The 27601-nt window shown below is 48.9% G+C and overlaps 3 protein-coding genes across 6 annotated transcripts in view; all 3 read right to left on the reverse strand.

Annotated features, from left to right (window-relative positions):
- FADS6 (fatty acid desaturase 6) overlaps positions 1–27601 on the reverse strand; it is a 1183177-nt gene that overhangs the window by 946519 nt on the left and 209057 nt on the right. The window lies entirely within an intron of this gene.
- Positions 1–27601, reverse strand: part of HID1 (HID1 domain containing) — a 994098-nt gene that overhangs the window by 694709 nt on the left and 271788 nt on the right. The window lies entirely within an intron of this gene.
- On the reverse strand, positions 6020–23397 carry LOC126001229 (CMRF35-like molecule 1). Its single transcript, XM_049768448.1, has 8 exons — positions 23368–23397; positions 22008–22077; positions 13510–13581; positions 9378–9707; positions 7561–7665; positions 7308–7380; positions 6518–6659; positions 6020–6187 (listed from the first exon to the last, which is right to left on the reverse strand). The coding sequence occupies exons 1-8, from the start codon at positions 23395–23397 to the stop codon at positions 6020–6022; spliced, it is 990 nt and encodes a 329-aa protein (XP_049624405.1).

Below are 27601 nucleotides of genomic sequence, written 5' to 3' on the forward strand. Positions count from 1 at the left end.
AGTGTCATTATGTCATTGCCTGAAGATTTCCTAAACTGTTTATTGCTAATTGAATATTCTGTTGTTAGTTTTGTTTCTGAGCTTATGTGACTTCTATAAAATTTGACATCAAATATGGAATATTCTTTTTTTGTTTTGTTTTGTTTTTTGTTTGTTTGCTTTTGGGTCACACCTAGAGCTGCTCAGGGGTTACTCCTGGCTCTACGCTCAGAAATCAAGCCTGGCAGGCTTGGGGACATCATATGGGATGCCAGGAGTCAAACCACCATTCTTCTGCATGCAAGGCAAATGCCTTACCTCCACGCTATCTCTCCGGCCCATATATGGAATCTTCTTACTGGAAGTCAGATTAAAATTATGGAAGTGTTGCATGGCTGTTAGATTACAGCTTATTTTACTAAAACAAAGAATATCCATGGTTTCTTTGTATCTTTGTTTACCATTTGAATTTATCCCAAAACAGAGATTATCTTATTTATAAACATGGATAGGACTGGCTCAGGATAGCCTGAGTTATCTGGCCTTATACTGTTCTTACTGCCCCACCCAGGGTGGTCTCTATACTCAATAAAAACGTCAGTTCTTGCAGGCAGGGGGATTAACACCATGACAGCCACCTTCAGCTGAACTGAATGTGCCATGCCTTTCACTGGGACATCAGTTGACATGGCCCCTAATCTGAATGGCTTCATGTTGTTCTGGTCCATCTACCTGCATTTCTCACTCTGGAACGTACTTGCCAGGCTCCCTACAGATTCTCCTGCGTACATGGCACAGAGGGGAAGGGTGACTTCCTAGTGGAGATGAGTTCTTGATCTAAAGACCTTCCCAGGGTTGATCATTTATCATTGACTACTGGCACTAAAATATAGAGACCTTCATCTCCCACAAGAATGATGAGCTGGCTACCATCTCTGTCTTTGCAGACTCAGTCTAAAAATGGCTCAACCAGGGGCCGGGAAGGTGGCGCTAGAGGTAAGGTGTCTGCCTTACAAGCGCTAGCGTAGGACGGACCTCGGTTCGATCCCCCGGCGTCCCATATGGTCTCCCCAAGCCAGGGGCGATTTCTGAGCGCATAGCCAGGAGTAACCCCTGAGCGTCAAACGGGTGTGGCCCAAAAACCAAAAAAAAAAAAAAAAAAAAAAATGGCTCAACCAGAGATACTCCCATGCCCAAACACTGAGTTGGATAGACAAGCTAGTGCTGGCAATCCAAGTCCTGAGTACTGTCAAATGGTTCAATGTCCAGAATGTGTATGAATTTATCAATAGAAATGTTACCAAAGAAGATGACTTTGTTCACTGCACAGCTATTAAGAGAACAATCCCAAGAAGTTTCTGTGTAGCATTGTCAGTGGGGAAACTGTGGTGTTTAATATTGTAAAAGGAAAGAGGGGAGCAAAAGCTTCTAATGTATCCAGACCTGGAGGAATGCCAGTGAAAGGTAGCAGATATGCTTGCATTCATCACAGTGTCAATTCATTCCCCAGCCTCACTCATCTGCTCCACCATCTATGGTGGCAGAGACCTCTTCAGGCAGAATAGAAGCAGAGACAATATGAGGGAAGAGTAAAAAGGAGGCCTCATGAACATACACTGGTTGATCCAGGAAGGGCACAAAAACATTTTGGAGAATTCAAAATAGAGACCATGGGTGAACCCTGAACTGGGCCTGTTGGATATTTTCTCAGTGCCTACACTCTCACTCTCCAGTGCCCCTGTCAGAACCTCCCATCCCTGAAGCCCCTTTACCTGCAGTGGGTTTGACCCCTGAGCCTCTCCCTTCGGCTCCTGGGCAGCTTCTCCCTGGCATTTGCACTGAGACCCCTCAATGTAGTTGATGGCCTGGACCCCAAGTATCAGCATTCCAGTGCTGGTGCAAGGTACAGCGGGATAATGGTTGTCTTACACACAGACTACCCAGAATCTATCCCTGGAACACCACCTGGTCCCTTGATTATGTCAGGATGGATCACTGAGTGCAGAGACAGGAGTCAGTGGCCCAAAAACAAAAACAAAACAAACAAGTATTGGCTCCCTATTATAGGACACTCTATTATGGATCTTCCATGAAAAACCTTGAAAATCCCACCAGCCCCAAGACAAGCCCAAAATCTACCATGAAGGCTCCACAGAGGTCATTTCTTGAATAAAGATTCCTTGTCTTGCATTGTTTAGTGTCTAGAAATTTCCACCCGAATGGCCACCTGCAGACTAAGAGATATTACAGCAGGGAGTAGGTTTGGCTTGCATGCAACAGACCCAGGTTTGATCAATCCCAGGCATCCCATATGGTCCTCTGAGCCCAACAGGAGTGATTCCTGAGTACAGAACCAGGAGAAATCCCTGAGCAACTCCGGATGTGGCCCAAAACAGAACAAAATGGCTCCTGCTCTCACTTATCTCATGATGCAGTGGTGGGTGTGACTGAAGGAGGAAGCAAGAGTGAGAGAATGAGCAAGAGCAAGTGAGAGATTGTGAATAGAGGACCAGAATATGCTGGTCTCTGTCCTGCCATAGAGCTGTGCCCACCCTGGCCCCAGAGGAGATGAGGCCACTCAGGACCTCCTCTCCTACCTTTCACGTGAGTCATCCTGGCCAAGGACCAGGAGTTCTAGGGGGTCTTCCTGAGAATCACCCCAGTATACCAAAAGCCCACAAGTCTGATCTAGAATTAACCAACCTATAGGGGTGGGGACTGTCCTGAGAGCAGTGATCTCAGAAAGGTGAGGTGCAGGGGTGTAAGGAGATTCATCAGGGCAGAGCTCCTGACCCCAGCATATGGCCCCAGGGGACAGTGAACCCCCAGTAGAGAAGCAGCAGAGACAGTGAGAGACCAGCATCTGCTCCTCCTGCCTCTGCCCAGCGGAAGACGGGATCTTGGAATTGGATTGGGGGTGCTAAAAGAAAATGAGGAATAGGAGAAGCTGGAAGGGGCTGAGGACCTGGAAACAGCCAATATGAGCTCTAGGTGACTTCAAGGGGCAGAGAGATCTAGGCCCTTTTGTTGGTGTGTCCATCTGATTGATGATCTCAGAGATTTCTGACCTTTATCTCTGTCTCCATGAGGTGGTGGAACTAAAATTCGAGGGTGAGCAAGCAAGTGGCCCAAAGCCCTCATCATCAGGGATTGAGTCAAATGCACTGGGTGGGCAGAGCCAGCTCGGGGGTGCTGTCAGCCCCTGTTAGGGGATCCTTATGCAGAGTTGGGGCCTAGACATCCCAGTTTGGTTCCATGCTCCCCACCTCTATTAGTCCCAGGCTGGGGCTCTGCTAACCACACAGGAGTCCATGACATGGAGAACTAGGACAGCCTAGATGGGCAGAAGCCAACACTCGTCAGATTCTCTAAGACTCAGACCCTGCATTGCAGCCTTGGAGAGTAGAACCTCCTGATATCCAAGTCACTCACTGACCCCCAATTCTGTTGCCCTTTCCCTGCTCCATTTATGTAGCAGGTTCCTAGAGCCACTGAAGCCCAGAAGGGCAGAGAAAGGCCCTTGGAGGGTCTGGGACCTCTATCCTCGGGGTGGTCCTGGGTCCCTGAGCCCATCCTGAGCTTCTCTTGGTCTCTGAGGCATGGCCCAGCCCTGAGCTGTGCAGAGAACATGAAGAGCCCAGAAAGAGTTGTCCCACCTGGGGATCCAAGAGCCCCAGATCATCTGGGAGAGGCACCCCTAGTGGTTAACTGGGTCAGGAGTACTGCATACAGCCCCCAGTACAGTGCCGTAAGAGTGATAGACAAGGAATGGGCCAGGGTCTCAAATCTGAGATTCTCTATGGCCACAGTGAACCTGCGCTCTCTCTGACTGATGGTCTTCACCTCCTGCTCTGTTCCAGAGCTTTGTACCAGAGATCCCAGGACTCTCCTCGACACCACCACTTCCTGTACCTCTTATACCAGACTCCATGGTATCATTTTTGTGCCCTGATATCCTGCAACTCAGGCCCAAGACACCACACTTGTGCCCTATTGGATCATAGATGTGTCAGTGGGCACAATGGGTAGAAGGAACCTCAGAGTCAGAAGCCCAGTGAATGCAGGTGTGTTGTGGTGGGGTGTCTGGGAAAGGGGGTTATGGGATGTAGAAGGCTGAAGTCTCTGTTTCTCAAATTCTGAACTTCCTATGGAAAGAAAGATTCTGGCACCCCATCATCAACTCAACTTCCCTAGGGTTGCATGTGTTCTCATGAGTGGGGGGAACTCCTGCAAGTGATGCAAGTTCTCAGGAATGAATGGGACAGAGACTGGAGAGGCCATAGAGCAGAGGTAAGACATTCTGACTTGGCTTATTACAGGGGAGGTCTGCGGCTGTGTGTGAGTAAAACTGGGGAAAACAGGCAGAAAGTAGCTTGAATACTTGAGTTCAATGGGGGTGTGTGGCTCAGAAAATAATTGTGTGAGTCTCAGGATACCGGCACCCTATCAAACTTTTCTGCTCTGATCCTGACTGCGTTTCTCATGAATCCCAGTCCTCTTCCTTGGGGCTCCCAAACCATGCAGGTGGTTCTCATTTCCCTCTAGAACTTCATAGTTTTCCCTCACATCATGTTCTTGCTCTGTGATTTCTTCCTCCCAATCTGCTAAAAACAGGGGAGCTGAGGACTCAGTTTCTCTTCCAATGCAGCCCGGAAACACCACTGAGCACCTCTGGCCATTGGGAGAATTTGTGACCAGATATGGGATTCAGTGGTCTCAGAGGAAATCATGCCCCCAACACTGATGGTGGATCAAGTTAAACCCAGTCTGTGAGGCTGACACCCAGAGTCAGTCCTGCTGTCATCCTAAGTATCCTTACACAGAGGATGAAGTTCAGATGAGTCCCAGGGGTCCTGGGAGATGCCTCGATTTTTGTCCTTGCTGAGCCACATCCATTTCCAGCTCTGGTCTTCGGTGCTGTGCAGGGCATGCTGGGAGTTATTCTCTGTGGGAGCCAGCCTCAGAGGGGACCCAGAAAACTGGCTAAGGGCCAGTTGTTCCCAATCACGAAACATCAGGGTCCCCACTCAGCAGCTTTCTGTCCCATCATCAAACACTGAGATCCCATGGCCAGCAAATAGCTCAGTGGTCAAACACTGGCCATGCATATATGAGGCCCAGCACAGAACAACACAGAAACCTTGGGAGGCATATTTTTTGCCACACCTGGTAGTGCTCAGGGGTATGTCTTGGTTCAGTGAATCACTTCTGGCAGGCTCGGGGAACCCTATGGAATGCCAAGGATCAAATTCAGGTTGACCGTTTTTTTTTTGTTTGTTTGTTTGGTTTTTGGTTTTTGGTTTTTGGGTCACACACGGCAGCGCTCAGGGTCCACTCCTGGCTCTATGCTCAGAAATCGCTCCTGGGGGCCAGAGAGGTGGCGCTAGAGGTTACGTGTCTGCCTTGCAAGCACTAGCGGAGGACAGACTATGGTTCTATCCCCCGGCGTCCCATATGGTCCCCCCAAGCCAGGAGCAACTTCTGAGCGCATAGCCAGGAGTAATCCCTGAGCATCAAATGGGTATGCCCCCCCAAAAAAAAATAAAAGAAAAGAAATAAAAGAAATCGCTCCTGGCAGGCTCAGGGGACCATATGGGATGCCGGGATTCAAACCACCGTCCTTCTGCATGCAAGGCAAACACCTTACCACCATGCTACCTCTCCGGTCCCAGGTTAACCACTTTTTTTGGGGGGGCCACATCAGGGGATTGAACCGCGGTCCTTCCTTGGCTAGCGCTTGCAAGGCAGACACCTTACCTCTAGCACCACCTCACCGGCTCCAAGGTTAACCACTTTTAAGGTAAGTGCCCTGCATGCTTTGCTATCGCTCAGACCCTTGAGGGTCATTCTCCAGCCCACACACCAGGAAGAAAGCAAACTGACATCACTGTCATTTTTCTTATTGACATTGAGGTCTTAGCTTAGAGCATCCTTCTATGTGTTGGGAGAGGAGTAGAGATGGGGAGACCCCTGTCAAACTCAGAGAAGTCCCCCAAATCCAGAGCAGAAGTTAAACAGGGGTTGCAGGCTGGGAGGGTTGTCATAACCCATCCTTGGGCCTCCTGATGCTGCTGTACTCCATGGCAACCTCAGAGCTCCTGCTGGCACTGGGGACAATGTCAGGGTCTGTGTTGTCATAAGTGGAATCCGGGGCTTGGGGGCTCAGAGACAGAGGTGCGTAGCAGATGAACTCCCCTTCCTGGATGTCCTGAGCAGAGACAGGCAATGTTGAGGGGCTTCTGCAGAGCTTCCTGGACCCCTGCACTTCCCCTCTGTACTCTGCCAAGCACCCTGAGCTCCCCCATGTCCCAGGTTCTAAGGTTGTTGTGTCCCAGCCCACCCACTGCTTAAGAACCACATTGGACTAAGTGTCTTTTTTTGAGCACTAAAATGGGGACACTTCTGAAGAGTCAATGCTGAGAGATGACATTTTTAGGAACCCCAACATCAACGGCTGCCACCTGATCCAGCCCCTGACTACTCTCATCTGGCCCTCCCAGTCCTGCTCTTTCTGGCCTTTTCCAGACTTCCCTCCCACCTGTCCAACTCTGGACACAGGCTCATGGCTCCAATCCTCTGTGTATTGGGTCTCCAGATACCAGGTGGTGGCTGGGAAAGGGGCAGGTAGTATCTCAGGTGTGGTCTCAGGACTCTTACCAGTTTTGGGGAGACTCCAGCACCTGAAAGACAACAAAGAAGCTTTAGAGACCTGTTGGGGAAAGGGGAGAGGGCACAAGGGCTGAAGCAGCTTCCTGGCAGGTAGAGGTCCAGGAGTTCCCCCAAACACTACTAAAGTGACCCTAGTGGCCTCCAGCAATCAATGGGCCCAAGCAGCACTGTGCTGAGTTTCACCAGAAATGGTCCTGGGGCCTCAATCAGAAAAGGTAGGGTGGGAGGAAAGGAGAAAGAAAACGAGTGTGTGGATGTCTGGGTGTGAGTGCAAGCAATATAAATTTGCACATTTGAGGTATGTAAGTTCTGTGTGTGTGATGGACATGAGCGCACTCTTGTTGTGTGACTGACCATGTATGCACATTTGTCTATGTCGCATGTGTGTTTGCCCCATGACTTTGCACATATGCAGTGTCCAAGTCCTTGATAATTTATTGAGCACTGCGTGTTGAGTTACTCATTCATGCCTATGTTCTCACAATGGCACTTTCATAGGGTGTGCTCAGATACATGTGATTTGCACACTGAAAGATACATCCCACACATGTGCGCACATGTTCGTGTAAGCTTATGTCTCTGTGTGTACAAACACAATCATGTCTGTGTGTGTTCTAGGCTCCAGGCCAGCTTGGTCCCTCCTGACCCCGGCACCAGACCTGAGGTTGCTGTGGGCTGTGCTGGCATCTGTCTGGGTCACCCCAAGAACTGCCCAGAAACCAGAGGGGAAATCTGTTGAGGAGGGGGGTAGGTGCACCCATGAGGGGCTTCTCCAACACCACCCACCATTTAGCTTTCCCCAGTTCTGCCCCCTGAACTTTGGGGTCATGCCCTCCTCCTCTGGTCACTGGTCAGAGGGTACCAGGGGATGATGTAATCAGACCCACACAGTCCCCTCCTCCTCCCTCTCACCTGTCCTCTGACGCTTCATCTTCCTCCAAACAAGCAGGACAGCCACCAGTAGGGGAAGCAGCAACCCAGCAGGGATGATGGAGAGGAGTAGGGGAGCAAAAAGGCCTCTGAAAGTAAGATTAGAGCCCCATGACCAGGAGACGCCACTCCAGGCTGTAGACACCTGCCAGCTGCAGGCAGGGCCACAGTCCTGTCTTCCCAGGCTTCTGGTTCTTCCTGAAACCCCCCTCCTGAGTGCTCCCAAAGATGGTGCGATGAAACAGAATAGGAGGGGGCTTAAGGGCAAAGAAGAGGGGAGGAGAGGAGGGAAGGAGAGGGACCTGGAGAGGAGGAAGGGAGACAAAGGTCAAGCAGGTTGGAGACAGGCTCTAATTGGGGGCCCAGAGGGAGAAGCCCCCATCATCCCCATCCATTTCTTGATTTCAAAGCCAGTCTCTGTGTTGAGAGAGAAGTAGGGATCCTGTCTGGGCCTCAGGGAGATGAAAGGGTCCAGAAGCAGCTCTTGCCAGTTCTGGGATGTCCCATGGAGCAATGGGCAGAGGGACCTGGGCAAAGATCTGGGCATCAGAGTTGCTTACGTGGTGCCGGAGGAGAGACCGGTCACACTGGTCTCTTCTTGGGGATCCGATGCTGTGGGCGTCCTGGTGGTGGTGGTGGTGGTGGTGGTGGTGGTGGTGGTGGTGGTGCTGCTGCTGCTGCTGATGGTAGTGGTCTTGATTGTGGTTGCTAGAGAGACACAAGATTGGGTGACCCAGGGGCCCAGAGGGTAGGAGGTTCAGGCTCTGGCAACTGGAACCCACTGGGCTTTCCTCCTCCTGTGGCTCAGCCATCCCAATGCTGCCATCCCAGATCATGTATCAAGAGGAGCAATGGGCTGCCAAGGGTGGCCCCATCATCAGGGACTCTGAATCAGGGCACCAGGCTGAGCAAAGCCTCCCTTGGTCTCTTTCAGCCACTTGCTGGGACCCTCATACATAATGTGGCTCTGATATCACGTAGTAACATCCCATGCTCTCCACCTATGCACAGTCCTGGGCTGGGTCTCTGCTGCCTGTACAACAGTCCAAAACCCTGGAGAGCAGAACAGTATTGCTGTGCAGAGGCTGAGACTCATCAGACTCCCCTGGACTCAGGACTCAAAGTGCAGCCCTGGAGGGCCGAACCTCCTCCAGACCAAGATCCCCCACTGATGCCCTTTGGCTGCCTTTACTGGGACCCTTTGTGCAGAGAGTTTCCCTGAGGAGTCATTGATTCCCATAAGGTCCATATCCATGAATGGGGCCTTTGACCATGGGGGTTCCTTGCCCATGTAGGGGGCCCTGTACTTCAGGGTTTTCATGTGCATGCAGAGGGTCTTTAGGTCCCTGGACATACTGGGAGCATCCCCTGGTTTCTGGGTCTTGGCCTAGAGATCTGGTTTTGTTTTGTTTTTTTGTTTTGTTTTTGGGCCACACCCGGCAGTGCTTAGGGGTTACTCCTGGCTGTCTACTCAGAAATAGCTCCTGGCAGGCACGGGGGGACCATATGGGACAGCGGGATTCGAACCAACCACCTTTGGTCCTGGATTGGCTGCTTGCAAGGCAAACGCCGCTGTGCTATCTCTGGCCTAGAGATCTGTACAGAGTAGTGTGTTGAGCCCAGAAAGGCTGGTCATACCTGGTGGTCTTGTAAACCCAGAGCTTTGTAGAGAGACCCCACACATTGTGCTAACAAGGGCTTGGAGGCATACACTCAGATCCCCAGTACAGTGTCCTCAGATTAATCCAGTAGCTGCTCCTAACAGGAATGGGAGACACAGGACACACACAGTCACTTACCTGGGCCAACAGCCACTGTCACCCGGAACATCAGATCAGGTCCAGGCATTTCAATCCCACACCAGTACGTGTCAGTGTCATGGAGTCTGAGCTTCTCCATGGTTACAATGAACCTGTGCTCTCTCTGGATGTCTCTGAGGGTCACACGGTCCCGCTTAGCCTCCTGCTCTCTTCCAGTGGTTTCTATAAGGCTTCTGCGGGAACTGCTGGCTGCCCCTCGACTCCACCATTTTCCGTTCTTCTTATACCCAACATCATAGTCACAGGTCACGGTCACAGACCCTCCAACATAACCTATCACTGTGTCGGGTCCACAGATGGTGGCTGAGCCTGGAAATAGAGGCACATGCCTGTCTACTCTCAGATGAGGGCAGCATCCCTATCCTGGGATTCACTCTCAAGTTTTCCACTCAGGGAACGACTCAGAGCCAGGGACCTTCCCCTTCCACAATCCCCTCTTTTTTGCCCTTTCCAGCCCCCAGAACCCCACACCAGCCTCAGCGACACAAGACTGACACTGAGCAAGGATACTGCCCTCCTTTTCAGCCCCCCAGACCCTCCCAGATGAATTCCTTAGCCTGTCTCTTAGAGACCCCTAGGGCAGGGCATATCTAATGGGGGGGCTGGACCCCACTGTTTTTGAGGGATGAAGGATGATGGATGACAGGTGATGGAAGTGACAGGTGGGGTGAGAAAGAATGCTTTTGCTTCAGTGACAGCAGTTCTGTTGTATCTACAGACCCTGGAAGTTGGGAGTTTCACAAATCACTTTCTCCTACATTAATAATAAACTCCCCTTGTGTTTATCAAAGTTTCCCAATACCACAGTGCCCACTGTATCCATGTGCTGTCAATCCACGTTCTCCAGAGCTGTTATTTCCCACAGAACCTCTTTGATTCCCATCAAGCAACTGTGTGAGGGACTCGGAATGTTTCCACTGATCCGTGGGTCCCTCCGTGTGCTGACCCACCAGTGCTGCAGCTTTGCAGGAAGTGACCTCATGCTGTCCTGTTCACCACCTGCACACCATGTCAGTGCTTCAGATCTCAGGGTATGAGCCCCCCTTTTCCTCTATTCATCTCTGGGTAGCAGCTAGCTGTCCTTGTTTGCAAATGGAGAGATTTCTCTCAGAATCCACTAGAACCTTAGTATTATAACATTGCTGAATCATATGGTAACCTTAGCAAAAATTTATATTTGAGTTTAGTTTTGGATATTCATGTAAATTTGGATATTCATGTAAACTTTGAGATGTGTTCATTTTTCTTTTATTCTTTTCGTTTGTTTTGGGGCATGCCCAGTAATACTCAGGACTTGCTCTTGGCTCTGCACATAGGGATCACTCCTGGTTGTGCTTGGGGGACCATATGGGATATTAGGATTCAAACCAGGTGTTCTGAAGCAAGATGATGACCTACTAGCTTTATTATAATGTCAGCCTCTTGCTTGCTTGCTTGTTTGCTTATTTACTTCCTCCCTTTCTTCCTTCTTTCATTCTTCCTTCCTTTCTCCTTCCTCCCTCCCTTCCTTCTTTCCTGCTTCCTTCCTCCTTCCTTCCTTTCTTCCTTCCTCCCTTCCTATTTTTCTCCTTTTCCATTCATTATTTACTTCCTTTTTCCTTCCTTCCTTCCTTCTTCCTTTCTTCCTTTTTTCTTCCTTCCTTTCTTATTTCGTGGTTACTTTCTCTTTTTTTTTGCATTTTAACCAAGTACCAAACTTAGGACTTCATGCATTTCAAACAAGCACTTCATCTCTATGCTACATCTCCAAATACTGTACTTTCACTAACAAACAAATATGAGTCTCTATATTTTTATTTCATCTACATTAAATAGTGAGACCACCTGACTTGGGGTCTCACTGTCCCCTAAGGCTACCATCAGGGGGTCAGGAGCTCTGCTCTGAGGGGTTCCCCCAGGACCACCATGACTCAGTATTTCTGGGTTATTTCTCCCAGGATAGGCCCCACCATTGTAGGCTAGTGCAGTACCAGCTCAAGACTTTTAGACTCCTCATAACAGGGGTGATTCTCAGGGGAATTTCATCTACATTTTCTATTTTCAACTATGTCAGGTATTTACTGAATCTCAACTCTAACTCCTTAAAGATCATTGTTATTTCCTGTGAATGACTTTCATATTCAGTCTTCATTTTCATGTTTTGCTTAGTATTTTATTAAATTTAATTAGGTGCAACTATAGTATCAAACATATCAAATACGAGCCATTTCTGCTCAAAGCAGCAATGCATAGACTCATTCACTTCTGAGAGGCCAACTAGAAGTCAAAACTCATGGATATTCAGGCCTCACAGCTGATTACACAGATGCTCCCTGGTGGGTACAAATCTTCCCTCTACTGAAGCCCTGACAGCTTCACACACAGACCCACAACAGAACTTCAATGGCTCAATTTCATAGCTTTTCTGGTAACCTCTGCAGACACTTCTAGCCACCCCAAACTCCAGGTATTCTGTTTTAGTGGAAAAAACATTCTCAAGGGTTGTTTAGAGCCAGAACAGGAAACTTCCTCCCTGCTCTGTTCTTCCAGAATTCCTTGCAGTCATGCCCATCAACTGTTGCTGTCACCATATGAGCTTCACTGCTCAGCTCCACTCCCATAATTTTAATACTGACTTCCAGTAGGAACACAATAAATTAGATGTCAAATTATCATAGAATCCACAAACAAACCCAACATTGAATGCTCAACTAGCGCTAAACAGTTTCATAAGCCTTCAGACAGTGACATAATGACCCACTTGAGAGATATGACAATTTATACTATTTTTGTATAATTCCATTACCATTTAGTTGTACCAAGAAATATTAGATAAACAATTTGTACATACCAAGAGGAGGTTTTGAGGAGGTTGAGAAATTGGTAAAAGGGATGTAAAGAATGTTATACTGGTGATGGGATTGGTGTTGGAACATTGAACGACAGAAAAATATCATTATAAGCCACTATATCTACAATAAAAAATTAATTTTCTTTCGTTTGGGGGGCCACACCTGGTGGCACTCAGAAATCACTCCTGGCATGCTCAGGGGACCATATGAGATATCAAGGATTGAACCTAGGTCGGTCCCTGGTCAGCAGCATGCAAGGCAAAACACCTCACCGCTGTGCTATCACTCCGGCCCCTGTAATAAAATATTAATTTAAAAAAGTATACCAATACAAAAAGTTAAAAGGAAAAGAATATAGTGAGATAAATACATGAAAGAATAAAATAAAATATAACCTTATTTCTCTTGATAAAGAAAAAACGCTAGAACAAATATTAAAGATGAATTTTTGCTGTGTAGAGAATTTTTTGTTGTGTGTCTAGACATTTTTTTTGTTTCTGGGCCATACCCAAAAGTGTTCAGGCCTGGTTCTGCACTCAGAAAGCCCTTCTGATAATGCTCTGCGGACCATAAAGATGCCAGGGACCAATCCCGGATAGGTTGAATACAAGGCAAGTGCCCTGCACACTTTTGTTTTTATCTCTCTGGCCCTTAAAGAAGCAGAGGATATAAACAGGGATTTACAAGCAAGAGTTGAAGGCCACGGACTGAAACCTGTGTGCTTCTGGGTCAGGAAAACACCCTGGAGATAGCTTAGGGCTGGGACCCACCTCTTGCTGAGCCCAAGTTCTTTCTTTACCAATGCATGGACATTGCATGGACACCAGAAATCTCTGAGCTTATCTGAATGATACAGAGTCCCGCAGGCCTTGGCCTCTCTGCCCCTCGGGGCTACCCAGAACTCAACTTGGCTAATCCCAGGGCCTCAACCCCTTCTACCTTCTACTCCTGTCCACCTTTCTGCCTGCACATCTTTCTACATCCCAGGGTCCATCTTCACTGGGCAGAAGGAAGAGGATCAGATGTTGTTCACTCATGTCCCCACTGCTGACCTGGGGTCTCACTGTCCCCTGGACCACCAGCAGGAGGTTAGAAGCTTTGCTCTGAGGGAGTCCCCCTGGACCATCACAACTCACTCTTTCTGGGGTAATTTCTCCCAGGACAGGCCCCACCATTGTAGGCTGATGCAGTACTAGCTCAAGACTTTTGGACTCCTCATAACAGGAATAATTCTCAGGGAAACCCCTAGAGTTCCTGATCCCTAGCCAGGCCTGACTCACGTGAAAGGAAGCAGAGGAGGATGAGGATTCCAAGGGGTCGCATCTTCTCCCTGGGGCTTTGGTGGGCACAGTCTGGCAACAAGGACAGAGTCCTGCACCTTCTGGTCTTCAGCTCTCGCTTTCTCTTGCTTGTTTCTCACTTTTGTTTCCTTCCTCAGCCACTCCCCGCCCTTGAATCATGAAAGTTTTTAGAGCAGGAGGCTGTTTTGTTTTGTTTTGTTTTAGGTCACATCCAAAGGTACTCATGGTAAATCCTAGCTCTGAACTCAGGAATTACTACTGGTGGCCTCTGAAGACTATATGGAATGTCAGGGGGAAAATCCCCAGGTCACTTCTATAGAGGGCAAGTGTCCTCCATGCTGTGCTATAGCTCTAGCTTGCAGTGGCCATTTGGGTAAAAATTTCTAGACACTGAGCAATGAAAGACCAAGGACCCTCATTCAAGAAATAACCTCTGTGGAGCCTCTATGGGAGAGTCTGGGCTTGTCCTGGGTTGGTGGGGTCATGGAGCCTCTATGGGAGAGTCTGGGCTCGTCCTGGGTTGGTGGAGTCATCAGACACAACTTTCTGTGCTGTCTCCCATGCTGGGGCTGCAGGGGGAACTTTGCTCCAGAGGTGGGCCCCAACACAGTGCCCTATATCTATATCAGGGTTTCAGGGGAGACGAAACTTGTTTTGGGGAAGAGCCACACCCAGTGGTGCTCAGGGTTTACTCATGGCTTGCACTCAGGGAACCCTCCTTGTGGACTCAGGGGTCTATGTGCATAGGGGTCCATCAGCTCTGGGGTCAACATCCTATATTTGGGGTGCTGGCAGTCAACTAAGTTGAGGGGGGCCCCAGTATAAATACTAGGGAGAATCTGCCCAGGAGTTGAAAGAAGAGGCTGGGATGGGATGGGAAAGGGTCTTCTAGGACTGGAGGTCCTGGCAGGGGGCACTAAAGAGAGTGGGGGAATCCATTCTGAAAATGGACCCAACAGATCCATTTCCAGGTGAGCCTCTGTCCCTATTTGAATCCCAAAAAACATTTCTGGGGTCCTTCTTGGAGAGGTCAGTGGATGCTCATGGGGCCTCCTTCTCAATGTTTCCCCTAACTGTATTGCTGCAATACTCCCAGCCTGTCCTCATCCCATAACTGTGTTACCCCAGTTCCTGATGGGGCACAAAGAGATGGACTAGAATGGAAATTTCTCTTGTTTGGTTCCAAGGCCACCTCTGTATGTGCCATACACACCCTGTGCTTTGGGTAACAGAATCTCTCAGATAGACACGAGCCCCCAGGCCTCAGCAGGAAGAGCGCTGGGGTGTGTTAGTACAGGGACCCCAGAGGCCTGTTAGCACTTTGCAGGATGTGGCCTAGTAGTGTAGTGATGCAGCTGAGCCTGCAGTGAGGCAGGCAGGCAGGCAGGACTCAGCTTCTGGATCAGCCCAGGTCTATCCAGTTCCCTGAGCAGCAGCCCCTGCAAATGGGGGGGTGGGGGCCTGGAAAAAGGAAATCCAAGTTGGGGACAGGGCAGTCTCCTGCTCCTGTCTGGAAACAAGGCCTGACCTCACCCCTCTATAAATTCCCAGGTCAGGAATAGAGTGACAGCAGGGGCTCTAGGGAGTGTGAGACTTCTTATATCTGAGGCCTCATATCTTGGGGCTGTGTGCGCAGGCACCCCCATTCCCATGGGGCCCTGACTGATACAACACCTGCTCATTCAGGGTCCCCCAGACTCTGTACATACTTGTGAGTGTCAGTTTTGGACAGATTTTCAGAGCATCATCACACACTAAAGCCCTGTGTGTACCAGTGTGATTGTGTGTATGTGAGTGTATATGATTGTTAGTGTCGATGCAACTGTCTGTGAGTATGAATGAATGTCCGAGTGTGTGTGTGAGTGAATGTGAGTGTGTGGACATCGATAAGCTTCTGAGTGTGATGTTTAGGAATAGCTGAATGTGCAAACATGAGTAGGTGGTATGTGTATGTTTGAGTGTGTGACACAGTGTGAATGATTGTATGTGTGTAAGTGTATTTGTGATCATGTTTATAAATCATGCTATGTGCTGTCTGTGAGTAGGTGTGGTCTTGTGGGCACATGTGTACTGAGTGTGTAATATGTATTTGTGGGGCTTTGTGTGTACATACAAGCAGTGGGTATATTCTATGAAGCATGACGTGCACAAAGAAGTTAGTATCATGTCCATATATGTAGAGTCTGTGCCGTATGGTGTGCCATGTGCTGTGTGTGAGGGACATGAGGCCTCAGAACATGAACCCATTGAGAGAAGACACCTGAGACTGTGGAGTGTAGACTAAGAGGGGAGAATGCCCAACCCCTCTGTTCCCACACATCTCTCACCATCTCTGTCCCTCACCCTTCACCCACTCTCTACTTCCCCCACATCTCTCAGCCTCTCTCTACTCCTCTCAGACTGTTCTGGTGAGCAACAAACAGCACATGTGGAGACATCCCTGCTGGTGCAGTTACAAGGGCAAGTTCTTGTCAAGCTCCTTCCAGTTACTGTGGGCATCAGCTTCACAGGAAGCTCTGCCAGCTGGGATCGTGCCCCTAGGGACCTGCAGGGACTTTCAAAGGCCACTGTCCAGGTCAGTGGGGAGTGTGACAGGCAGGAGGGATGATGCTGAGGGCTGGGGTTTCAGAATCTTCATCCAAGTAAACTGAGGTTGGTTGTATTCATTCATATTTTGGGATCAAAGGGGTCTCACAGCCATGGTTGATGTTCTGGGGAACACTCTCAAAGCTCCTGGAAACCAGGGTTATCTCCTCAGAGGTTGTTAAGGTCTGTGTCCCAGGGAATCTGGAATCATCCTTTTCCCACTTCCCACCTGTCAAGGCTGCTCAGGTAGGTGTCATGGTTGTCAAGGGGGGAATTTGGAGAGGCCATGCCTGGAGAACATTCTAGACACAGGCTCACCTCGCATCACCTACAAATCTGCTTCATACTGGGACCCAGCTCAGAGGCAGCTCCAGGCAGGATATTCTAGGCTCCACAGACTAGAGGCTACCCCAGAGGCTTCCTCTGTCCTCCAGACCAGTCTGGACCCATAGCCCTGTAGCCTAGCATGGCACTGGGTAGAGGCCTGTCTCCCCTGGGCCCTGCAAGACTGTCTATTGTGATCTCCTGGGCCAGGGGTTGAATGAAAACAATGATCATGTCTGAGTCTTTACAGACATTGACCTAGAGCTCGGGTTAAGTTTATAGTACTGAGCTTGCTAGGCCTCTGAGATACTCGTGTACTCCTGAGGATGAAGAAGGAAAACTCGGGGCCTGAGGAGAGACAAAGGCCACAGCACAGTGAGGGGAGGCTACCAAAGCAGAGAAATGTTCCAATGGCCCAGAAATAGGAAGAGACATGGCGCCTCCCCAAGGTTTTCACAGGAAGTTGTTCATTTCTAACTTTGGACTTCTGGTCGCTAGAACACTGAGAGAATGTTTGTGGTTTTTTTTTTTTTTTTTTTTTTTTTTTTTTGGTTTTTGGGCCACACCCGTTTGACGCTCAGGGGTTACTCCTGGCTATGTGCTCAGAAATTGCCCCTGGCTTGGGGGGACCATATGGGACGCCGGGGGATCGAACCGCGGTCCGTTCCTTGGCTAGCGCTTGTAAGGCAGACACCTTACCTCTAGCGCCACCTTCCCGGCCCCATTGTTTGTGGTTTTCAGTTTAAATTTTAGGGCAAATTTGTTATTGCAAAACCCGGACACATCTTTCCCCGTAAGACTGGAGGCCCCAGGGATGCCAATTAAGGAGGGAAGACAGACTGTCCTTTTTCTGTTGTTCTGTTGAGAGCTGCTCATGACCTTCCCCCAGTGAAGATTCTCAGTACGACCTCTTTTCTAAACCAGTTTTGGAGGTTAGGTTTGGGGTCCATTCTCAGCAGTAAGGGGCCCCACCCAGGAACGCGAAATGAAACTTAAGCAGACCACAGTCCAAGAGACAGAGAGGGGAGACATTGCTTTATTGCTTTTTAATGAGAGAGAGAGAGAGAGAGAGAAAGAGACAGAGACAGAGAGACCACCAGGAGGAGACCTGGAGCTCCACAGCCAAACTCCTTTTTGTGTGGAGATAGAAAGTAAAGCAAGGCACATTTGGCTGATTCTGCTTATGGGGTATATTAGGCCTGGCCTGGGCCCCCAGCCCCCACCACTCCCAGCCCACAGACTCTCCACAGGTATCTTTTTGGGCCCCCTTTTCTAACCGCCAGACTTCTGCTTTTATATCTGGTCAGTTGATGGTTACAGGGGGCGTGTAATTGGTAATTATAGAGGCATCGTCACCCCTTAAAGATACATTAACATTTATACAGTAACACAGCAGTACTGGGTTCTCCCCACTTTGCAGTACCAGTAGGAGCTGTTAAGCTCAAGGGGTTACTTCTTGAAGTTTTGGGGGAACCATGCAATGCTGGGATTAAATGTGAGGTTCCTGCATGCAGACCATGTGTGCAGCCCATTGGAAACATCTCCCCAGATTCCTCTTGTCTCCTGAATAAATGTAAGTATGGAGATTCCTGAGTTATTTATCTCAGGGCACCAAAAGGAGTAGATAATGGGGGGTAATAATGGTCAGGGATACATTGGAGACTATCTCAACACACATTTCACACAGACACATGTATACACACACCTCTACAAAAAACACACACTTCTTTTTCTGTTTGTTTTGCTTTGTTTTGGGTCACACCCGGCAGTGCTCAGGGGTTCCTCCTGGCTCTATGCTCAGAACTCACTCCTGGCAGACTCGGGGGACCGTATGGGATGCCGAATTCGCACCACCATCCTTCTGCATGCAAGGCAAACGCCCTCTCTCCATACTATCTCTCCGGCCCCAGACACACATTTCTTATACCACAGATACATGTCACAACACAGGCATACACAGCTCATTCCCACACATACGCACACATACCGACTTCTTAGACATGTACTTTCTCATGCCACAGACACATAGCTTCCTCCACAGAAACATGCCTTACACAAAACAAAAGTTATACAACATGTCAAGCACATGTACAGCTCACTCCATAAATACTATAATAACTCACACCAACCATGATCCCCAAAAACAAGATATATTTCTCACACATCTCAGATGCACACACTTTACCACTGAATACAGCATCCTGAGAGCACACACTTCTTGAAAGTCATATACTACATTAAGAAAACAACCCCATTCACAATAGTGCCACACAAACTCAAATATCTTGGAATCAACTTGACTAAAAATGTGAAGGACCTATACAGAGAAAACTATAAAACTCTGCTCCAAGAAATAAGAGAGGACACGCGGAAATGGAAATGCATACCCTGCTCGTGGATTGGCAGGATTAACATCATCAAAATGGCAATACTCCCCAAGGCATTATACAGATTTAATGCTATCCCTCTAAAGATACCCATGACATTCTTCAAAGAAGTGGATCAGACACTTTTGAAATTCATTTGGAACAATAAACACCCTCGAATAGCCAAAGCAATCATTGGGAAAAAGAATATGGGAGGAATTACTTTCCCCAACTTTAAACTGTACTACAAAGCAATAGTTATCAAAACAGCATGGTATTGGAATAAGGACAGGCCCTCCGATCAGTGGAATAGGCTTGAATACTCAGAAAATGTTCCCCGGACATACAATCACCTAATTTTTGATAAAGGAGCAAGAAATCCTAAATGGAGCAAAGAAAGCCTCTTCAACAAGTGGTGTTGGCACAATTGGATAGCTGCTTGCAAAAAATTGAACTTAGACCCCCAGCTATCATCAAGTACGAAGGTAAAATCCAAATGGATTAAAGACCTCAATATCAGCCCCAAAACCATAAGATATATAGAACAGCACATAGGCAAGACACTCCAGGACATTACAGGCATCTTCAAGGAGGAAACTGCACTCTCCAAGCAAGTGAAAGCAGAGATTAACAGATGGGAATATATTAAGCTGAGAAGCTTCTGCACCTCAAAGGAAATAGTGCCCAGGATACAAGAGCCACCCACTGAGTGGGAGAAACTATTCACCCAATACCCATCAGATAAGGGGCTAATCTCCAAAATATACAAGGCACTGACAGAACTTTACAAGAAAAAAACATCTAATCCCATCAAAAAATGGGGAGAAGAAATGAACAGACACTTTGACAAAAAAGAAATACAAATGGCCAAAAGACACATGAAAAAGTGCTCCACATCACTAATCATCAGGGAGATGCAAATCAAAACAACGATGAGATACCACCTCACACCACAGAGAATGGCACACATCACAAAGAATGAGAATAAACAGTGTTGGCGGGGATGTGGAGAGAAAGGAACTCTTATCCACTGCTGGTGGGAATGCCGTCTAGTTCAACCTTTATGGAAAGCGATATGGAGATTCCTCCAAAAACTTGAAATCGAGCTCCCATATGATCCAGCTATACCACTCCTAGGAATATACCCTAAGAACACAAAAATACAGTACAAAAACCCCTTCCTTACACCCATATTCATTGCAGCACTATTTACCATAGCAAGACTCTGGAAACAACCAAGATGCCCTTCAACAGATGAATGGCTAAAGAAACTGTGGTACATATACACAATGGAATATTATGCAGCTGTCAGGAGAGATGAAGTCATGAAATTTTCCTATACATGGATGTACACGGAATCTATTATGCTGAGTGAAATAAGTCAGAGAGAGAGAGAAAAACGCAGAATGGTCTCACTCATCTATGGGTTTTAAGAAAAATGAAAGACATTCTTGCAATAATAATTTTCAGACACTAAAGAGAAAAGAGCTGGAAGTTCCAGCCCACCTCAGGAAGCTCACCACAAAGAGTGATGAGTTTAGTTAGAGAAATAACTACATTCTGAACTTTCCTAATAATGAGAATATATGAGGGAAATGGAGAGCCTGTTTAGAGTACAGGCAGGGCTTAGGTGGGGAGGAGGGAGACTTGGGACATTGGTGGTGGGAATGTTGCACTGGTGATGGGTGGCGTTCTTTACATGACTGAAACCCAAACACAATCATGTATGTAATCAAGGTGTTTAAATAAAAAAAAAAAAAGAAAGTCATATACTTCACACCATAAGAAAAACACACAGGGGCCTGAACAATAGCACAGCAGGTAGGACATTTGATTGCATGCAGATGACCCAGGTTTAATCCCCATCATCCCATAGGGTCATCCAAGCACCACCAGGAGATTCCTGGGTATATAGCAGTGAGTAATCCTTGAGTATTGTGTTGTGTGATCAAAACCCCCCAAAAAATCACAACAGAAAAGGTAAAACACATCTCACATAACATCTTGCATATATCTCTAATGATGTCATATACACATCTCAAAAAGATGCCACCATATTTACATGCCTCATACTATTCACAGACCTGAAATCAAACCATAGATTAAAGTTTGTGTCACATTACAATCACAAACACATCCAAGGTATAAAAACAAGCTCCCTAGATCATATCTCTACACAAACTTCACACCACGGCACATACAAACAAAGACAAGTGCCTCAAATAGTTGCTTCAGACATGTCCTCCTCAGACATGACCCCTCAGACATAGTCTCCTCAGACAAATCCCCCTCGGACACATTCCTCAGACATTTAACCTTCAGCACTCTCTCAGACATGTCCCCTTCAGAACTCTGCACAGATATGCCCCTCTAAGATACATCCCCCACAGTCATGTTCCCTTTAGACACTCTTCTACATATCCCCCTCAAACACTCTCCTAAGCACTTTACCTTCAGACATGTCCCTCAGATAAGTCCCATTACAACACTCTCCTCTGAGAGATCCCTCGGAATACCTCCACACACATGTTCCCTCAGATGCATCCCCTCATTTTCTCTGAGTCTCTCATCTCCTCACAACACAACTCACAAATTTCACAGACACTCTCATCATACAATGTTTCACACTTCCCTACCAGGTCCCAGGACACTTGCCCCCTAAAAGTCCCCACTTTGCCTCACCAGGTCCAGATGCCCCCACTCCCCAAGCCCTGGATACCTCATGTTGGGCTCCAGTTTATCTACTTCTCTAGGGTATTACTGAGGTGTGGCAGGCCCCATGGTGAGGTGCAAAGAGGCACCTTTGGAGGTAAAGGGGAGTAGGAGGCTTCAGTGCCCTTTCTCCAAACTCTGATCTAGAGAAAGGCTCCAGTGGATAGAAAGACTCTGGCCCTTAAATCATACCCAACAGCCCAGCTACCTTGGGGATGAATGTACCTTCAGGAGTGGAGGGACCTTCTATCAATGACACAAGGCCATAGGACAAGAGGGAAGGACACTTGGAGCACCCACAAATTACAGGCTCAGAGGTACTGACCTGGGCTTGTTGCAGGGGGTGTTTTCAGTCTTCTGTGAGTCCTGGGGGACTGAGGCAGAAAATTTAAGAACAAATGTAGGGACTTGAGATAATCAGGAAGAGTCTGGCTCAAATGGAGACTGTGTGAGCCCTGGGAGTGCTGGCATCCCAGCAAGCTCCCCTACCCTGCTCCAAAGCAGCCAGGGTGATGGGATGGGTGAGGGCATATTGGGAGCTGTATCTGAGGAGCTTCTTCTACAAGGCCAAATGGGGGGATTGCTGGGGTGAGTGGCCTCTGTAGACAGAAGGAGGTTCTCAGGAGGTTAACCCTGTCCTTCAATATTCCCTGGCATGTCCAGGCCTGGTCCTGTCCCCAAAACCTGTGAGTTGAGCAGGAGTCTCAGACCTAGGGTTTGTATTGCCCCCAAAATCAAGGATACTGGCTAATGTCCAGCTAGAAGCATGGAAATATGGGGCCACCCCACCCCCTCCCTGTACCACTCTGAGTTTAAGGGCTCATACCTTGCCCACATTCCCCTTCCTTTGCTACCTGTCTCAATTGTGAAGTGTGATGAGATGACTCAGGGGGTATAATATGGGCTGAAGGATCCCTAAACCCCACACCCTGGGACCTACCCACCTGTCCCTGCCTGGAAATTCAGGGAAAGTTCTTGGGGTGTCTGTCTCAGGCCCCACCCTCTCTTATAAGCTCCACTTCCTGCTTCCTGGACAAATGTCCTGCCTTCATGCTATCTCTCCGGTCCTAGACCAGCCTTTCTGAGCTCATTGCTCTCCTCTGCACAGCTCAAGGCTGGGCTAGGCCCCAGAAACCAGGGAAAGCTCCTGATGGGCTCAGGGACCCAAGGGGCCCCCTGCATGGACAGGGACCCCACTTATGGACGGGACCTTCTATTTGGACAGGGGCAACATAATGGTAGGGAATCCTCATGATAAGGGACCCCCACCAAGGGCAGGTGCCCCAAGGACCTCTGGGCCTATGTCTCTGCCCTTCTTAGAATCAGTGCCCACCTCCCTACTTCCAGAAACCTGGTAAAGGGCAGCAGAGTCTAGGGGTGGGGGTCCTGGACATGAAGGAGGTTCTGTCCTCTGAGGCTACACTGTGGGCCAGAGTTGAGGGAAATCTAAAGGGTCTGAGCCTTTCCCTGGCCATGCTCTTTTGGCTCTCCAGGACTTGGGCTCCTGTGGGGTCACCAGAGCCCCAGCCTGGGACTGAGCAAAGGTGGAGAGAACAGGGGGTCCCTCTGGAGTGTCTGGGCTCAGAACCTGTACAAGGCTCCCCTGACAGGCTGACAGCACCTACACAGAAACTCTGCCCAGTCCAGTGGCCCCAACTCAGTTCCCGGTGACAGGGCAACCCTAGGCCATCCATTGCTCCCTCTCTCTTGGGTGCGGGATCTGGGGAGGTGGCATTGCTGTGGCTTAGCCACAGGAAGGGGAGAGCCCAGCAGGTTGTAGCTGCCTAGGGCCTAGGCTTCCCACCCTCTGGCCCATGGGCACTCTATCTTGTGTCTATCTAGCACCGACCAGCACGACCAGCACAACCAGCACAACCATGACGACCAAAAGGGCACCCACTGCACCAGCTCTCCAAGAAGAGACCACACACTCCTCCAATGTGGCCAGTCTTCCCTCCAGCACCATGTAAGCAACTCTGATGCCAAGATCTCTGCACAGATCCCTCTGGTCACTGCTACATGAGACGGACCATACCAGCCAGAGTTGCCTTGACCCGTATGCTCCTCTAGAGGTCACATAAAGACCCCCAGAGCCCCAGGTCTGAAACCAGGCATGGTTGGAGGCAATGGGCCCCAAGTTAGATCTTGTTTCTCTGACCTACTTGGCCTCTGATCCCTACCCTCATCTCCTCTTCTTTCTCCTTTCCTCCTCTCCTCTTCTCATCCTTTATGTCCTCTCCTCTCCCCCTCTATCCCCACCTTTCCTACTTTGTTGATACTATCTTTGGATACACTCAGGAGTTGGAGTTTCAGTAGGAAACAGAAGCCTGGGGGAAAATGAGGTGTTCCCTTTCTTTGGTGGCCGGTATCTACAACCACCCAGGTAGTTTACAGTCTACAGCTGGTGCATGTGGGCCCAATCTTATTTCCAGGGGCCTCCCTGCCCACCTGCTCCTCTACATCATTCCTGCCAAGTTGCTGCTTTCCCTGCTAATGGCCATCCTGCTTGTTTGGAGGAAGATGAAGCTACAGAGGACAGGTGAGAGGCAGGAGAAAGGGAGTGTGCGGGTCTGATGGCATCATGGTCTGGGACCCCCTAACCAGTGACTCTTCAGGGGTGGAGGCACCACCTCAAAGGTCAGTGGTGCAGGCAGAGATAAAGAAGTAAAGGCATGGTTAGTCATGTAGATGCCCCTCACTAGTGCCTCTCCCTCTCCACACCTGATTCCACTGGTTTTTGGGCAGTTCTCAGGGTGACCCAGACAGACACCAGCACAGCCAACAGCATCCACAGGTCTGATGCTGGGGTTACCAGGGACCAAGTTGGCCTGGATCGCAGAACACACGCAGACCTCCACATGTGTGCAAGCAGAGACATGAGCTAACTCAATTATGTGTGGGCTACATCTCTCCAGTCATGTAGTTCACATGTCTTTGCATATCCCATGAATGTGCTGCTGCAGAAACACAGGTGGTGAAGTGCAGCTCAACGAGCAGTGCTCAGTATACCAAAGACATGACAATTGCCTATGTACAAAGTCATGTGGCAAGCACACATATGGCCATGGACACATGCAAATACACAATTAGACATGCAACTACAATGCACGCATTTCTCAAATGCAAACATGCTTGCTCATACTTGCTAACAAGTACACGAGCACACACCTGTACAAATACAGATGCTTACACACTCTCACATACATGCACATGTTCTCTTCTTCCCTCTCTTCCCTCCTTCCCTTCCTTCCTTCCTTCATTCCTTCCTTCATTTCTGCCTTTCTTCATTCCTGCCTTTCTTCCTTCCTTCTGTTCTTCTTTGCATCTTTCTTCCCTCCCTCCTAGTACTACTGATAAGGTCCCAGTACCATTTCCAGTGATACTCCATCCAGTGCTGTTTGAGTCCATCAGCGCCAGTGGTCACCAGGGTCACCCCAGCAGTGTTTGAAGGATCTCAGTGCAGGGAATTGACCCTGGATTTCCACCTACTTGGCAGTGCTGCAACATTTGCTTCTTTGTAGTCTTTCATCTTCCAGAGGGATTGGGGAGCTCTGCAGAAACCTCTCAATACTGTCTCCCCATTGTCAGGAAGAGTCCCAAAATCACACCTGAGACACCACCTAACCCTTTTCCAGCTCCCAATCTCCATGTGCAGAGTCCTGAGCATTGGGGCATTGGAGCCCATGAGCATCAGAGCCGAGCACTGGAGCCCTGAGCCCATGTCCTGGGAGGGTGAAGGAGAGGGGGTCTGGAAAGGACCAGAAACAGTGAGGCTGGGAGGGGCAGGTGAGGAAGGGAGAAGAAATAAGTCAGGTGGCAGTCATGGACTTTGGGGTTCCCTGACACACCATCTCTTGGCACTGACCCTTCAGAAGTCTATCCACATCAGGATTCAGCCCAGACACCCAGACAGGCCAATGTGGCTCTATGCAGTGGCAGGGGCTGGGACCCAACAGCCTTACACATGGGGCCAAGGGGGCCATAGTGGTGTTCAGAGTACTCAGCAGAGCACGAAGCAGGGATTGGGGAGCTCTGCAGAATCCTCTCAATACTGTCTGCCTTTGTTCAGATTGCCCAGGAGGAGAAGCTGGTCTGCAATACACATCTGACTCTGCACCCTGCAACCTGGATTCCATTTATACTAACAGAGACCCTGGCATTGCCCCCAGTGCCAGCAGGAGCTCTGATGTGACCATCGAGACTCCCGGATTGCTCTCTCAGACAAGATCCCTAGATATGAAACCAGGCATGGTTGGGGGCAGTGAGCCCTGATTTAGACCATGTATCTGACCTGCTAGGCCTTTCTCCCCCACCCTCATCTCCTCTCCCTTCTCCTTCTCTCATCTCCTCTCCTCTCCCATCCTGTTCCCACCTTTCCTGCTTTGTTGACACTATCTTTGGGTGCACTCAGGAGTTGGAATTCCAGTAGAAATCAGAGGCTTGGAAGAAACAGGGGTGCAGCCCTTTTTTAGTGGCAGGTGTCTACAGCCCGAATGGGGTATTCCAGCGCATGTGGGTCCAATCTTATTTCCAGAGGTCTCCCCGTCCACCTGCTCCCCTTCATCATCACTGCCAAGTTGCCGATTTTTCTGCTGGTGGCTACCCTGTTTGTTTGGAGGAAGTTGAAGTGACAGAGGACAGGTGAGAGGAGGCAGGAAGGGAGTGTGCAGGGCTAATGGAATCGTGGTCTGGAACCCTCTGACCAGTGATTCTCTAGGGGTGTGGGGCAATACCCCAAATGTCAGTGGTGCAGAGATGGAGAAGTGTAGTACCACAGTTGGTCATGGAGATGCCCCTCACTGGTGCCTCTCACCCTCCATACCTGACTTTCCCTCTGGTTTCTGGGAAGTTCTCAGGGTGACCCAGACAGACACCAGCACAGCCCACGGCTTCCTCAGGTCTGATGCTGTGGTCAAAGGTGACCTGGATCCCAGAACAAATGCAGACCTGCATGTGTGTGCACACAGACGAATATATGTGGCTACATCTCTCAAGTCATGCAGTCCATATATCTACGCATACCCCGTGAATGTGCTGCTGGAAGAACACAGGCGTGGTCTTGTAGTTCAACATGCAAAGCTCAGAAATCCAAGAACATGACAACTGCATATGTGTAAAGTCATGTGTCAAGCACATGTGTGGCAATAAACACATGCAAATGCAGTATTATACATACAACTACAGTGCATACATGACCTTGCACACTGATGTCACATATGTGGGTGTTCGCACATGAAGAATCACAAATAACCAAAGTGCACACAAAGGTAAGTAAAGGACACACAAGCACATATATGAGTGGGTGCCCTCATACTCGCACAAACATTTCTCACATACATACATGTTTGCTCATGCTTAAGACAAGTACATATGCACACAACTTACATGTGAAAATACATATACTTACATACTCTTACAGGCACGCACATGCTCTCTACATTCTTCCCTTACTTCCCTCCTTTCATTCCTTCTATTCTTCTTCCCTTCTTTCTTCCCTTCCTCCTAGCTCAACTGACAGGGTCCCAGGACCATTTCCAGTGACACTCAGCCCAGCACCAGCACCAGGCACCCCAACAGTGTTTGGGGATTCCAGTGCAGGGAATTGACTCTTGATTTCCACCTACCAGGCAGCAGCTCCAGCCCTTATGCTCTCTTTCCTGCTCTCTAATGCTTCTTTGTAGTCTTTCATCTGTCGGGGTCTCCCCAAAGTCAGTAAGAGTCCCAAAGTCACACCTGAGACACAACCTGGCCTTTTTCCAGCTCTCAATCCCCATGCGTGAAGCTCTGAGACACGGAATATTGGAGCCCTGTACCCATGTCCTGGGATGGTTGGTGAATAGGAGGGGGTCTGGAAAAAAAAAAAAAAACAGAAACATCATGACTGGGAGGGGCAGGTGAAGAAGGGAGCAGGAATAAGCCAAGTGGCAATCATGGACGTCGGAGTCCCCTGACACGCCATCTCTTGGCACTGACCCTTCAGAAGTGTACTCAAATCAGGGTTCAACTCAGATACCCAGACAGGCCAATGTGGCTCTTATGCAGTGGCATGGGCTGGGACCCAACAGCCTTGTATCCCAATGGGA

The sequence above is a fragment of the Suncus etruscus genome, chromosome 1 (genome assembly GCF_024139225.1).
Source record: "Suncus etruscus isolate mSunEtr1 chromosome 1, mSunEtr1.pri.cur, whole genome shotgun sequence".
NCBI lineage: Eukaryota > Metazoa > Chordata > Mammalia > Eulipotyphla > Soricidae > Suncus > Suncus etruscus.